Source organism: Arctopsyche grandis, chromosome 3 (assembly GCF_051622035.1).
Source record: "Arctopsyche grandis isolate Sample6627 chromosome 3, ASM5162203v2, whole genome shotgun sequence".
NCBI classification, from domain to species: domain Eukaryota; kingdom Metazoa; phylum Arthropoda; class Insecta; order Trichoptera; family Hydropsychidae; genus Arctopsyche; species Arctopsyche grandis.
The window spans coordinates 36238528-36253526 of NC_135357.1; the positions used below are offsets into that span (position 1 = coordinate 36238528).

At 37.2% G+C, this 14999-nt stretch overlaps 1 protein-coding gene across 2 annotated transcripts in view; it reads left to right on the forward strand.

The window, feature by feature from the left end:
- Positions 1-13710, forward strand: part of LOC143909907 (NACHT domain- and WD repeat-containing protein 1) — a 30447-nt gene extending 16737 nt beyond the window's left edge. Inside the window, exons 4-23 of one of the 2 annotated variants that reach the window (XM_077428169.1) lie at positions 1867-1975; positions 2318-2485; positions 4420-4570; positions 4703-4859; positions 4952-5107; positions 5244-5449; positions 5526-5618; positions 5694-5822; positions 6417-6522; positions 6605-6991; positions 7369-7588; positions 7675-7856; positions 8746-8822; positions 8898-9446; positions 9525-9642; positions 10977-11179; positions 11246-11382; positions 11457-11657; positions 12987-13121; positions 13193-13710. In XM_077428169.1, the coding sequence (XP_077284295.1) occupies positions 1867-1975; positions 2318-2485; positions 4420-4570; positions 4703-4859; positions 4952-5107; positions 5244-5449; positions 5526-5618; positions 5694-5822; positions 6417-6522; positions 6605-6991; positions 7369-7588; positions 7675-7856; positions 8746-8822; positions 8898-9446; positions 9525-9642; positions 10977-11179; positions 11246-11382; positions 11457-11657; positions 12987-13121; positions 13193-13425 (3717 nt within the window). In that variant the 3' untranslated portion in view covers positions 13426-13710. Of the gene's footprint in view, positions 1-1866; positions 1976-2152; positions 2218-2317; positions 2486-4419; positions 4571-4702; positions 4860-4951; positions 5108-5243; positions 5450-5525; positions 5619-5693; positions 5823-6416; positions 6523-6604; positions 6992-7368; positions 7589-7674; positions 7857-8745; positions 8823-8897; positions 9447-9524; positions 9643-10976; positions 11180-11245; positions 11383-11456; positions 11658-12986; positions 13122-13192 lie in introns of those variants that run through there. The other variant, XM_077428170.1, reaches the window with a different exon arrangement.
- The last annotated feature ends 1289 nt before the right edge of the window (positions 13711-14999 follow it).

Genomic DNA, 14999 nt, shown 5'->3' on the forward strand with positions numbered 1-14999 from the left:
CAATGAGTCAAATCTGTACTAGCATATGTTTTTTGTACTTATATTAAATATTATTATAGTTATAATAACCAAATTTGTATAACAATTAAATTTGCGTCACTACGATGTCAACTCATTCACTTTGTATAATTTGTAAATTAATTTCGTCGTTTAAGAATGAGTCCAATTTACCATATGGTTACTATCTAAGATATCTATAGTATCTGACATCTACATATACATATTACCTGTGCTTGTGTGCTTTTTCACATCTTCATTAGCAGTAGAACCCTTCAAATCATTCAATTTTAAATAAAACACTACATTCAGGTCATATTTAAAGATACATACTAAGACTTAGCTCAGTGGTTAGCATATGCTGCTACTGACTCAGAGGTCTTGGATACAAATACTAGTATTTATGTAGTGCTGCTGATCATATTTGGATAATTGTGATATCCAAGTCGATTTTTTCCTATAAGAATTTGTTAATTTACTGTCCAAATGGTCCTTCAGAAATTAAGTCATACCTAAGCACTTTTGTCACTATTGTCTGATTATGATTTCAATTTATGTTTGAATCTGTATATGGTACCATACACAGTGTCGATTTGGGGCATGTCATGGCACTAAAATACAATATTTATTTTTTATTTATACCAGAAAGGTCTAACAGGTAACCCTAATGCGCCTTTCTGGCCAGAAACATTGTACATTTGATACAAATATTATAAATATTATACAAAGTACATGAATACATATCAATGAATATCCACAGAGACATCTATGGTCAAATTTTTAAATTTGCAGCATTTTAAACAATTCAGTAAATACATATCAATTAGCATCCAAAGAGACATTTATTGTCAAATTTGTAAATTTGCAGCATTTTATACAATTCAGCGAAATTCGAGATTGCTGAAAACTCGAGATTTTGGTAAGGTTGCCAATTTGTTGTATGAAAATCAGATAAATTGGCAAACTCTTATAGAAAACGACCGACCTGGAGTCACAAATCCGAGGTCGGGCCAGGAGAAACCAGTGGGATTTATACCCGTAACCACTCTGTTCAAAGCATTATATGCTAACCACTAGTCTATTCTGCTGGTTGAAATATAAAAAATATAAAATGCTCGAAACAGTACTATGTACATAGATGTGTTAGGGTTTGGTGCAAACGATCGACAAGCGCCAGACAGACTGAACCACAGATTAACTGGATGGCTGCTTAAAACGCAATTCTCGACTTCACAAATGATAGATTGCACATCAGATGACGAGTAACCTTTCGATGTGCACAGATGCAATTATTAAAATGGTAATTATTAAAATTGAGTTGGATCTTTCTGGCGAGTTTTTAATATTTTAATAAGGCAAAATTCGGAACTAAAGTATCAGAAGCGTAGAACGTATACAGGGTAGGTATGTCGGGACTTGGGGTAGATTTCGCTTAGTGTAAGTGCGAGCAGTGCGCACGCATAAGATACACGTGTCGTTAATCTGTGGTTCAGTCTGTCTGGCGCTTGTCGATCGTTTGCACTGCATCGGTGTACCTTATGCGTGCGCACTGCTCGCACTGCTAAGCGAAATCTACCCGAAGTCCCGACATACCTACCCTGTATAAGTTCTGTGCTTCTGATACTTTAGTTTCGAATTTTGTCTTATTAAACTCGCCAGAAAGATCCAAATCAATTTTAATAATTGCATCTGTACACATCGAAAGGTTACTCGTCATCTGATGTGCAATCTATCATTTGTGAAGTCGAGAATTGCGTTTAAAGCAGCCATCCAGTTAATCTGTGGTTCAGTCTGTCTGACGCTTGTCGATCGTTTGCACCGCATCGATGTGTTAACATAATTTTTTCATTAAATCTGTATATGTTTCAGGCACTTCACGATGCAGCGTTACTCCTTGTGTTGGGCCGAGCGGGCCTTGCCAAGCCTCAAATGAAGATGAACAAGATCGTTGTGTATATATCAGCTGCTGATTCACAAGGTTCGTTAATTTCACTGAAACGTGCATGCGTGTATACGTAACGTCGGAGACGGGCAAAAGCAAACGAGTGTTGACCGATTTTGGTGTATGTGCCTTATTGAATTTGCAATGCTAATTGCCGATTTTAATCACTTACATTTTGTAAAGTGTCTACAACGAATCGCTGCGTCCTATGACGCAGTGCATTCTAAGCGTCCGTAAGTAAGAACAAAAGCGTGACCATCTCGCCCCGGACGGCGTTCGTTAAGACTTTTCATTGTCTCACATTTGAATACACTTGAATAGGAAATTGTACAATGGCGCAACGTGCGTATACACAACGATTTGTATCTCGCTTTGCAGATTGCTGCGTCGAGAAAGGTATGCTTCACAGCGAAGTGACGTCCAAGTTGCGGGTCTGGTGCCGGACTCGGGGTTGGCAATTGCACGTCGTCGACTTGCACTGGAGGACGCCGCTAGAAGCTCAGCGGGATCATGAGTTCCCTCGTCTTTGCTTGTCGGAACTTGCTAGTATGCATGATGTTGATAATGTAAACATATACAGGATGGAGCGGAACCAATTACATGATAGTACATACATATATTGAAAATGAGCACTTAACCCTTTGAGTGCTGACGTCTTTTATGTTGAAAGCCCGCCACGCTGAAAATTTCGCCAACATTTCCAACTTGAATTATTTAGAAATCCAATAGAAAGCAGGTATAAAAATTGTAGCCAATCCAAACAAACCCTAGATAACTATCGCCGAGGATTTCGAGTTTTGTAAAGGTGTGTTTAGACTCTCTAATATATCTTGCAACAAAATAAAATACACAAAAGAAGTCTATTAATGAATGTATTCTTCCAAAACTAGTACCATCTTCTTCATTGTTGTTAAAATGTAATGCTCACATTCTAAATGCCAAGCCACAATCTAAAATACTCAGCAGTTAGGGATTTCCATCGGATAATTCTGCTATGGTTATAAACTCATAAATTCCATTGTAAATCAGTCTTTATAAACATTGAAACGGATTACACGACCCATGCTCAATGCATTTTTTTTCAATGCTACTTGGAAAGGCGTAGCAGGTAGTATTCTTGTTTATTTTTTACATACTCAAAAAATAACGCCTATCGACCATAGATGTAAAATAACCTAGATATGCCATTACATACACATTTCGTTGGAGATTTTGTCGCCACTAACTGAGGGGCGTGGGGGGTTTAACTAGCGGGGAAGTGGTGAAAAAAAAAACGAAATCGTCCAGCAGTGGTCAGCAACCAGTTTATGTATGTACATGCACTGAAATTTTATTTTATTTATAACTATATTTTATTGGACACTCCGCGTGCAACTAAACCAAACTAATAAAACCATATTAAGAAAAAAATATTTATCTATACACACTATATTAACCCTTTGCCCGCGTCACAAAATTTAGCGAACATGCCCTGTACGCGGCTGCTTTTTTGCGGATTTTGCTATCGCGTTTTCGACTATAAATATAGGTTGTAATATTTTTTTGAATTTTACAACCTATATTTTTTTTTTTTGACTAATGCCATCCATTGAATTTGGTAAAGTATACATTTAATAATATTTTCAACCAAGTTATAAAATTTTAACACAATAGACGGCTCTTATATAGGTTGGAACTTCCAAGACATCTATGCGTGTCTCGCGCGCTGAGGGCATGTTCGCTAGGACATGTATAGTAGTCGTACGCGGTGGAAAGGTTAAACTACAAATGTATGTTACTATAATAAAACCATCATTAACTATTACAATATTTAAACATTAGTAACTTCCACAAGGATCAATTTTAAAGCTGACACTTTAATATTTAGTTCATTGTTTGTAGTTTTGAACTTAATGTCGATTTCTGAATTTCCTTCAGTGCCAACAAGATAATTGAAGACATTATATATTAATTATTTCTTATAATATGTGATGCCATCCGCCTTTTTATGTTTTCTTGAGTAATTGTAACACAATTTCACTGAACACGTTGGCATTTTCGAAAAATGTCAATCGACCTTCCTACTTAGAAGCTAACTAGCTACTGAGAGAGTATGCATCCTCTATACTTTTTTTGTGTGTGTGCATCCTCCAACTGGGTGACCGGCTTAGAGCGTCAGGGCCTATCTATGTATTCTATATCTATGCTATCGTCGTATTTCAGGTTCATGTGGCTGTTGGCAAAACGCCGATCGGCTTTGGTCAGCATTCAAAGGGTTAAAATATTCACTATCTGAATGAAAACAAACTACATACATATGTACATATGTATGAGGGTGTTAAGGGTCAATTCCTTGACCTTTAAAGCAGGCTTTAAAATGTACATATGTATATGATGTAGCATAATGCCATTTATTTTTTTGTTCCCTTCAACCTATATATGTATAAATAATAAAATATTAATAGTAATGATTTGTATTAATATGACGTTGTGTTATTTAGGACACTCCGAGTATGCATATGTAATTCCAGTGTTATTCTTAAATTCATCTCTGGGCACACCACTGTTGCCGCTCACTATTGAATGTTCAGACTTTCGAGTGGCCGTTGATAGTGCAGACAATGAAGACGATCGGCTGTTGTTAAGTCAATGGTAATAAATATTAGTTTTTATAAACAAATGTAAAGATTTTGCATTTTTATACCGACCATATGAACCACATAGATAAATTCTATTTACGTAATTACAAGCTCTATTTAATATTGATTTATGTACATGTTTAAGGTACGAAGTTGACAGCGCAGCATCTCCACCATGCTATCGGCTAACAGAACGTGGCAACGAGGACAAAGGAGACGAGGAACGGAGAGTGCTCGCCGTATTCCAAAAAGTACTATCAGTCGAACTTCGCGATGCATATCTTACAACAGTCGTTGAACAGGCACGTACATACATGAATTGTCATCATACAATGAAAATTCATGAACTGACATATAATGTGTGTTGATTAATCCCAAATATTTATGTACATAGGAGGTGCACAATACAGTTTTAATGAGTCAAGAATTGGCGAGACGGTGCTTGTGGATCAATAGAGTGTTCATGCAACAGACCGGCAGACCGGAGCATGACTCTGTCAGCGAAAAAGAACTTCAACGCAGACTCGCCATACTCCAGAAAGACCTCAAGGTAAGAGTATGAGCATAATACATAGTTGAAAGCACATTAGACGTATGCAGCGTGGCTCCTGAAAGCTTTCGGAGCCAAGCCGCAGATGTGAAATGATCCAAAATTGATACGAGCGTCATGTCGGTTGTGTTTATAGTCTCAGCTCGTAGAGAAGCACATAGCACGGGCAGTTGTAGCCGGCACGGGAATGGACGGTGTTCAACCTTCGATACCAGAGCATGCACAATATTTATCAGGTGCAAAAGCCCACCTGGCCGAGAGGCTCAAAGCGGCTGCCGAGGCGATCATCGAAGAGCACGCTTCCCGATCACCTCTCACTCATGCACAAGGCATACACGCCAGGTAGCGTGCCATGATTTGGTCATAGTCAACTTCATATTGTACACTATTCACACGTAAAATCTTTATATTATTTCAGCATGTTCGAGGAATTGAACAGTCACACCGTGTTCTGTCAGAAGACGGCCCAAAGCAGCGTCAATAGAGAAGCTGTGCTCAACAGTGTTAAAAAGTATTCATCAAGAAAATTATTCATCTTGATTTTTTACTGGTTAAATGGTGTTATTGATTTGATTTGTTGTTTCAGTTATATCGTCAGCGATAGTACGCAGTGTTTGGTGATTGTCGGTGCTTCCGGCTCCGGAAAGTCTACTTTGATCGCTCGCGCCGCTCAGTGTTGCCATCAATGGAGTCCAGATGCGTTTTTGGCTTTTAGGTATAAAACAACGATGATTATTTACTTTAACCGTTTGCCCGCGGCCGTCTTCTATGGAAGCTTTGGGCGACAAGTCTGTAGCGCGGCTGTCTTCCATAGAATTTCTGAACTTTGCACGGGATTTTGAGCCTTATATGCGCGTATTTCAACTGTTTTAAGGTTCAAAATTGGTTGAATATATTACTGAGAGTTGAATGAAATCTATTCAATTTGCTTAAAATTCATATATACCAGTCAAAATTAGTTTTTTGTGGAACCATACTGAAACCTCGTTTATGTGACGTCACATCTTCATACAATTATGAAGAATGATTATTTGACAATTAAGCCAATACTACGAGATATAGTATGTATTTTATTGTTTAAAATAATACTTTATGGGTTAATTAACATATCTGGTTACTTGAGTAAATATTATAATCTGTATTTAAGGTCGAAAACTCGATTGCCAAATTTGCGAAAAAGGTACAGGGCTTGTTCGCTACATTTATTGCCGCGGGCAAAGGTTAAGAAGCAACTTATATGATATGGTCGGCACTAGTTTCGCCATATTTGTCACCCGAAATCAATACATTTCAAAATTATTGTTTACAGGTTTGTGGGTATTACAAATATGGCCAGCACAGTGCAAAACATATTAAGCTCCGTAGTCAATCAAAGCTCAATTATTTTGTGCGGATCGCAATACGTCGGAAGATACGTTAGTAACATAAACCATTATGATATAATATATATTGTTAGTATGCGTGCGTTTGAGTGTTAATTGTCTTCGTTGCAAACAGGACATACCGAAGCTATGTGAAGCATTCCAAAAGATCATATCTGAAATAGCACAACAACGTCCAACGATAATCATGATTGATGGCCTCGATCAAGTCCAAGGCTTCAACTCAGCCAGTCTAGACTGGATACCTACAAAGCTACCAGACAACGTGAAGATCGTCATCACCGTCGCCGAAGGTCACAAAGAAATGTGTCCACAAGTTGGCGAAACACTTCGAGCCAAATTGGATGATGGCTGCTTCATTAACATGCCTGATCTCACCAAGAGCGAGGCCAGAAGCATCGTCATGACGGGTGTGGTGCAATATAATCATTCAGTGAACGCCGCCATACAAGAGGCGGTTTTGAAGTTAGTCGGAGAATGTAATATTCCATTGCACGCTAAGGTTTGTCATGTGTATTTTTTTATATTAATTGTAATAGTACAGGGTAAAACAAACTGTTAGAAATGTCAATTTGACAACAGATAAAGATACAAAAGAATATTGTTAGAAGTAATTGTTCTAAGATCTACGTTGTTTAATAAGAATCAACTGAAGATATTCGAGTTGTAGAAGTAACTTAGGAGTCTGAGTCCAAGTTACTATAATTTTTCCAAAATGACGGCTCTAAGAACAGATCAGCTTTATCTGTCGGTGTCATCTTACCGATTTGGGTTCACAATTGAATTGTCTATTATAATATAATACAGTAAAACGCGTTTAAAACATTCTAGATTAGTTATATTGATATGATTTTAGTTTAATATAATATTGGTATATAGATTTTGGCGTGGAGAACTTCTGTGTGGCAGGCTTGGGGTGCTAGAGCTGGTGGATCTGGTAGTGCTGGTGGTGCTCTGGCTGCGCTCGAAGAGTTGTGCGGAGAAAGTCGCTTGCGTGCGTGTTTAGGCGCGCTGACGGCTTCCCGACACGGTCTAGCCGATCATGAAATGGTGGATTTACTCGCTAGGGAAAAACAATTTCATAGTTTAGACACATATTGTACGAACATATACATAATATAATATAATAATGTATCATATATTTGAAACACCTTTGTATTATTTATTTTTTGTATTTAATTTCAGTACCGTGGGCTCCGGCGGCAATATTTTGGGCCCGAGCGTCTGCTCGTCTGGCTCCGTTCTTTGTGTGGGGTGGAGACGGACGAGCCAGATGGAGAGATCGAGCACTTACAGAAGCTGCTAGAGAATGCTTCTTCCCACAAGCGGAAATGCAAATTCGCAAGAAGCTAGTCGACTATTTTGAGGTATAAAATTTTATACTGGCAAACATACATATGTATGTATGTACTTCTCGGACTAAAATATTTATACAAATTAACAATGAAAACTAGTTACTTTATTCATAATTTAATCAGTATATACTATTAATTGACATTTCAACAAATAATTGTCGAATTTATCTTTAGTTTAAATATCATACAAATCGTATCATACAGTTAATTATACTGAGCAACAAAAAAAATTACCAGAGCTGAGACTAACGAATCTTTACTAAGTTTGACACACTGAATTCGAATATGATATTGATTTTTGAGATAGAAAACCAATCCTTATAAACGAGGTGAAATAAAAAATTTGCCAAATAAATGCAAAATAGCATGGAGAAAAAATCCGTAAAAAAAAATATATTTTTGACTTTTAAAATTCGCTAGACAATTAATTATAAGTATTTTAAAGCAATAAAATATCACAATCAATAGGAAAAACATCTGACTATTGATTTCAATACTCAATTTGAGCACAACAATACTAGATTTTGAGTTAAAGACCACAAAAGCCAAAAAACAGTAAAAATCGTGCATTTTTGTTAAACGGTCAAAGTTAGTAAAGATTGGTTAGTCTCCACTCTGGTAACTCAAAAACGTGATTTTTTGTTGCTCAGTGTTATTTGAATTAAAATTTTACTTTGCAAAATGTGATTTGGATTAGTTCCGAAAAAAATCGCAAGAGGCTCCACCGTCTGCTTTGCTCATTTCATGAAAAAGGCAAACGTCTTGCAATTTCTTGAAATCGACAGATATTTTTGTTAATTTCATGAAAAAAGTAAAAAACTTGCACCATACATGAATTGAGCATTTTTTTAACATTTCACGAATTGAGTGTACATATTTAATATATTTTTTTGTTAAATAGGGTAAATGGTATGAAGAGAAAGATCCAAATTTGATCGGAAGATTAATACCTCAAGATAATAAAATCACCGCTGAATGGTAATAAAATAAAATCAATTAGTTATAGAATCAGTCGATTCATATAATAATTTGCAATTGTTACATCACTTTTAGTTTCAACGCTAGAAAACTTGAAGAGTTACCGTACCAGAGATATCATCTATGCAAGCCCAACTTGGAATTATTCGCCTTTGAGAAATTCTTTATCGACGACACATGGATCTTCGACAAGATCTCTGCCCTCGGATGCGGACAGCTGCTCGAAGACATTGGCCTGTTGGAGCTTGCCGACGATGACGCCCCAGAACACGTCAGATTCTTGAAAGAGTTCCTGGAGATCAATTCGTTTGCGCTGAACTACGACGCTAAACAATTCTACACCCTGATGTATCTGTTCTTGGAAGAGAAGTCAAACAACGGGGGCGTGCAGAGCGAAATATGCCAAAAGTGGTACAACAACGCCAAACATCCACCAATCCCATCCCTCGTGCCAATGAACCTCGCAAAGCCGTCCACAATGGGCAAGAACAAGAAAGACATCATCATCAGCGAGCTGTTCGATACGAAAACGTATGATTTGGTAGTCAGATTGGAAAAGTGTGAAGGATACGTGGCAAGCTTGTCTACCGAGAGGGAAGAGATATGCGTGTGGGACTTGGCAAAGTATTTTATTTAATAATTACGTTATTAATATTTACACATGTGTTTGTTCTACTTGCAATAATCATAATCGTGTTTCAGGTGTAAAAAAGTGCGTACTCTGCAAGGTGTGACTCATCCGATCAATCTCGTTGAAATAGATCAATTCAGATGCGTCGTTTTGTGCCGTCGAGAGCTGCGAGTTTACGATCTCAACACTGTAATTATTGCTTATTTTTTACATATTATTATTACATACCTCCTTTATGTTTCACTTACGATTAAAATTCAGCGAAAAGTTTGCCTCTTATCCGATCGTTTTCATACTTGCCATATTGCTCATTTTGGTCATCAATATAAGTAAATGGATCCTCCGCCATTACGATGGTGCAAAAATATCGTGTAAGACGCGTCTATCCAGTTCTTAGTTTTAAACATAGATGGCGGTAGTAAAATAAAAGTATTTTTATTCAAAATAATATTTTTATATACAAATTATAGTAGAGGTATGTTTTTAAAAAACTTTATTTATTTATTACAATCAATGTACACTCGTAATTACAGATCGCTCCAATGCGACGAATATACGATAACGGTCAGAATACAATAATACATAGAATACAATCAGAATACATAGAATATAATAATTAATCAAGTACAGAAATAATAATCATAGAGACATCTATGGATTATTTTTAGATTTTGTGCACAATTATTATTACAATTTTTATACACATAATAAACACGAAATTATAGAGATGTCTATAGATTTCAGATTACTGTGCATAATTTCTACAAATTATACACACAGATTTGTGACAACAGGAAATCAATCAAGTTTCAACAATGATCAGATAAAATTGGCAAACTCTGATAGAGAAACGATCGATTTGGAGTCACAAAACCCCCAAATCTAACCAGCAGTTTGACGACTCGAACCACCGTTCTCAATAGTGCTACCATTAAGCCAAACTGCTGGCTCTTATATATTTATTATATACATTTGGTGATTTCATAATTATTAAATTTTACTGTTACTAAATATAATGGAATTCTTATGAAGTTTCATGTTAATTATGCATTTAAAAACTTGGCAACGATTCGTTGAACTGATTTTAGGTCTATAGTAAAAGTCGCATACATATGTATGTATATCATTATTCAAAATGCATTTCGCAATATCAGGACTAATCATTGATTATGATCATATATGAAGTAATTGAAAGCATCTCAAACCTTTTAGAATTAAACTACATATGTACATGTATTTGAAGTATACGATTTGTTACAAACGATTGCAAACCAGGCGGGCGCATGCTCATTTCATACTTTTGTCTCGGCTTTTGCCATTTTAAACTCGCCAGAAAGATCCAACTCAATTTTAAGAATTGCCAATCATCAATGTACATCGAAATGTCATCTGCGCAAACCCATGAATATCTCGTCTTTCATACATGCTGAAATTCAATTGAAATGAGCATGCAGCCGAGTGGTTTGCAATCATTTGCAGCAAACCCGATTTTTTGTATTTAATTTATAACGTGGCTTTTTCAGGGAACATTCATAACTTCTCTCAAGGGTGTAATGAACCAAAAGATGCCATTCTACGGCCTCCACGATCCCTCACATCTAGTCTGCCTGTCTCGGAACAGAATGTACGTCAATCTGATGAACACGGATACGGGCGATTGTGTCACCACATTCAAAGCCGGCGAAGACAGATTCCTCAATTCGTTGCTCGTGTCTGGAGATGGAAGGTTTGTATCTATATTATAAATGTTGTATATCGAAAACGTCTTGAATTAATTAATGTATATTTTCAGGATGTTGGTATGCGGAGATGAAACTCAGAAGCCTTTCCCTTTGCTGGTTTGGAATTTAAGCTCTCGCAAACTCCTTTACGATCTAAGAATACCGCATCATGATTTCATCACATCTTTAGCAGCGATCACGCACGAAGGTATACAATTTATTATAAATGTAATATAAATAATGTGAAATGATTTTATAAATAATGTGAAATATTTGTTTAAGGTTCTTATGTATGCGTTGTTGCGTTGGAGCTCGACGAGCCTACTCCCAACTTCATTGTAGTCTACGATTTGCAATCTGGAACGCTCTTCAAGAAGTGGAAACCGGGACGAGATACGGCATCGCTAGCGATCAGTTCTGCCGATGGCTGTGTAGTCTCCGGTCTCGATGATGCGAGGATTCTCGTTTGGGATCTTGTGACCGGTATATATGAGTTTGATTACAATCGGTACTTTTACAGCTTTTTGGTTTATGTATCGAGTCAGGTACTAACGGAAGTAAATTGACGTGGAATGATACTTTAAATTCATCAGCTGATATTTTGAATTTGATTCCATCAAATGTATACCGAGAAGGCCTAATAGATCAATGCGCCTTCCTGGCCAATTATAAACATCGACAAACAATTTATAGAGTAATTTTTACGGAGCATTCTAGAGACATCTATGGGGGCGTATGGAGTAAAACGACGGAATTGTTAAGGCACGACTGTTTAATGTGATGGGCGGGAAGAAAGTAAAGTAGTATCAGACCAACATGGCCAAGTTGGTCCCAAATCGCAGGATGGTGACCGAAACTCGACCATGTCGTAGAGTCATCTATGAATTAATTTGCATTTTTGCAACATTTTATAAATCAGCATATTTGAGATGTTAAAAAACTTGAAATTTGCAAGAAAGTCTTGAAAAAACTTGAAAGTTGACAATTTGTTGGAACCGTTTCAATGAAAATCAGATAGTGAACGATCCACCTGGAGTCACATATCCAAGGTCTGGCCAGCAGCACCGGGCAGGGATTGAATCCGTGACCACTTGGTTTGAAAGCGTTACATGCTAACTGAAAATTTTATAGTTCGATTATTGCCTGATCCAAAAGGTCATGGAAAAATTTCAAAGTTTTCATCCCTTGAACCAGGAGCGTCATTTGGGGGGGTTGGGGTGGGCAGCCTCCCCACCCCCTAGATTTGAACGGGACTATACATAGATGTATAATACATAGATCCGCCCTCACGGTTTATACTGGTCTCTCTTTTGGCGCATGCACACTTTTCTCTCAGTAGGTTAGTAGCTTCTAAGTAGGAAAGGTCGATTGCGGAGATCTTGTCGATAGATATGCGGAGATCTTTTCATCTTTTCGTCACTAACTGAGGGCTGCGGGGGGTTTAACTAGCTGGGGGAAGTGAAAAAAACGCCGACCGCTGCGTCGTAGGGAAAAAAACCTTTTTTTTCCCCAACTTCCCCCCGCTAGTTAAACCCCCCGCAACCCTCAGTTAGTGGCGACAAGATCTCCAACGAAATTTGTAGTAATGCCATATCTAGTATATTCTAGATCTATGGGACTATACAAGTTGTTTATCATATAACCTTTAAAATTCATATACACAATTTTTTTTAATATAATACACCCCCCCCCCCCTCCTAGAAAGTCATTTCGTTACTATTACGTCAAATATTTTGCCCCCCGCCCTGGGAAAAACTGAAATGATGCCCCTGCCTTGAACAAATAACCATGATGATTGTGAAAAATTTTCAGGAAATTGCCGATACACTTTGTGGGGCCACACCGGTGCTGTAACCTGCTTGAGACTTGCACCAAACGGAGGACATTTACTATCAAGCGACATCCGCTGCCGTGACCGCTCTATCCGTCTTTGGGATTTACATTCAGGTTCATAACAGTCTGATCTCTATTTCATATTTCAATTTAACACTTTACAATATTATCATCGCCAATTTCAGGCACTTTAATCTCCGTTTTCACACCTCCGGAACGGGTCAGCTCATGTGAAATACTATCGGGCGGCCGGCACGTAGCATTAGCCCTAGAGAGCCACAAGGATCTGGTGACACTGACTTTGATGACTAATGGCTCTGACGCCGATGAGAGCAACGCCGAAAAATGCTACGGCGATCCAGAGAACGAGGGCAAAATCTTCGACCTTAGAGACAAAGAGTTGGGCAACGGGTGCTGATCAGTTGAATTAACACCGACACATATTTAAAAGCAACCCTCGTCTTCATGATGTTGTAATCTATCAAATCTTATATCTATTATTATATAATCGCAGTGGGCGATCGTTGATTTTGAATCGGAACGATTCTCAATCTCCTTGGCACGATCAATTACGTCTCTCTAATATTGCAACAGGGAATTATAATTGAATATATGATCAATTTTAAAAGCACGTTGAATCGCACGACGGTGATGATAACGATAGCGTTCTACAAAAAAAAAATCTATCAGTATTTTAAATTGGAAAAATTATGTTGTGAATTTTAGCTACAAAGTATCTTCGTGCGATTCTTCCGAACCTTTCGTGCGCATGTTCATACTTTTTAATGCTAGTTTATTACATATATACATATATATATATACAAGTATATATATTTTTTGGTGTTTTCATCAAATAATAATTATTATTACAAAGTAAACTATCACATTTTGAATTATGCTAATTAGTATTAATAAATTAGTTACTACTCGATAGTTATACTCGATGAAATCGGCTGATGTTGAGAATCAATTAATTAAGATATTTTTATTTTTAAATAATGGACGATTCATCTATTGACTATTTTTCATACTTCTCCAAATAAAAAAAGTCTTTTTAAGGTTTTTATATATACAAAACGCATATACATTCATGTGTATATGTATCTTTGGCACTGCACGAATGCATTTATTAATGTATATCTATCTATATACTTAAATAAAAAAAATGGATATTTTTAGTTTATATACAAAAAAAGACGACCAATAATTTCTACTGTAGGACTACAACTCGTACGATACGTTGTAGGTGCATTTAGAACATGCGAGACCAAAAGAGTCTGTACACGTTTAAGTCATTAATCATATGACAATATTTCACAGAAGACACGGTATAATCTGAGGAAGCCAAATCACGGTTCGTTTCTGTTTGTTTCGGTATGCGGAAATTTTGTGATATTGAATATAGAGGTAATATTGTCGAATCATATCTTTGAATGTCACCGAGTGACTCGAAATGGTGTTTTTAATCTCAATGCTGTTGTTTGTATGTAGACCGATGTGAGAGCGATTCAAGTGTGAACCAACGCTAATTCAAATTCATTCCACGTAACTGGGCAGTAGGCAGAAAAATACTCGATTGCTATTAATCAGAAACATTCAGACATCATATAATAATTAATAAAGTGCAGGAATATAGCACAACTTGTACTATCCTAAATCGAGGTCGATGATTTCACGTATTTCCCCCATCGAACTCGAGACATTGATCTCACCACCTAGCTACGCACCAACGAAACCTTGAGGCACAGCTACACAAAGAATCTTCCAGAGCATGACCTCACCAGCAAAGCTACGCGTTGCACAATTAACCATTATATAAACCAGCCCCAGATGCCAGTCAGCTTCAGGAGTTCAGCCTGCTAACTCCTCCGAAGCCGAGCAACTATCTCCTACGCCGTACGTACAATAACACTTATATCAACTGAACAATAAAGATCCCCTTCCAAACACACACGTGTTTCTATAGGTTGGAATACGGTCAACATACTTTCC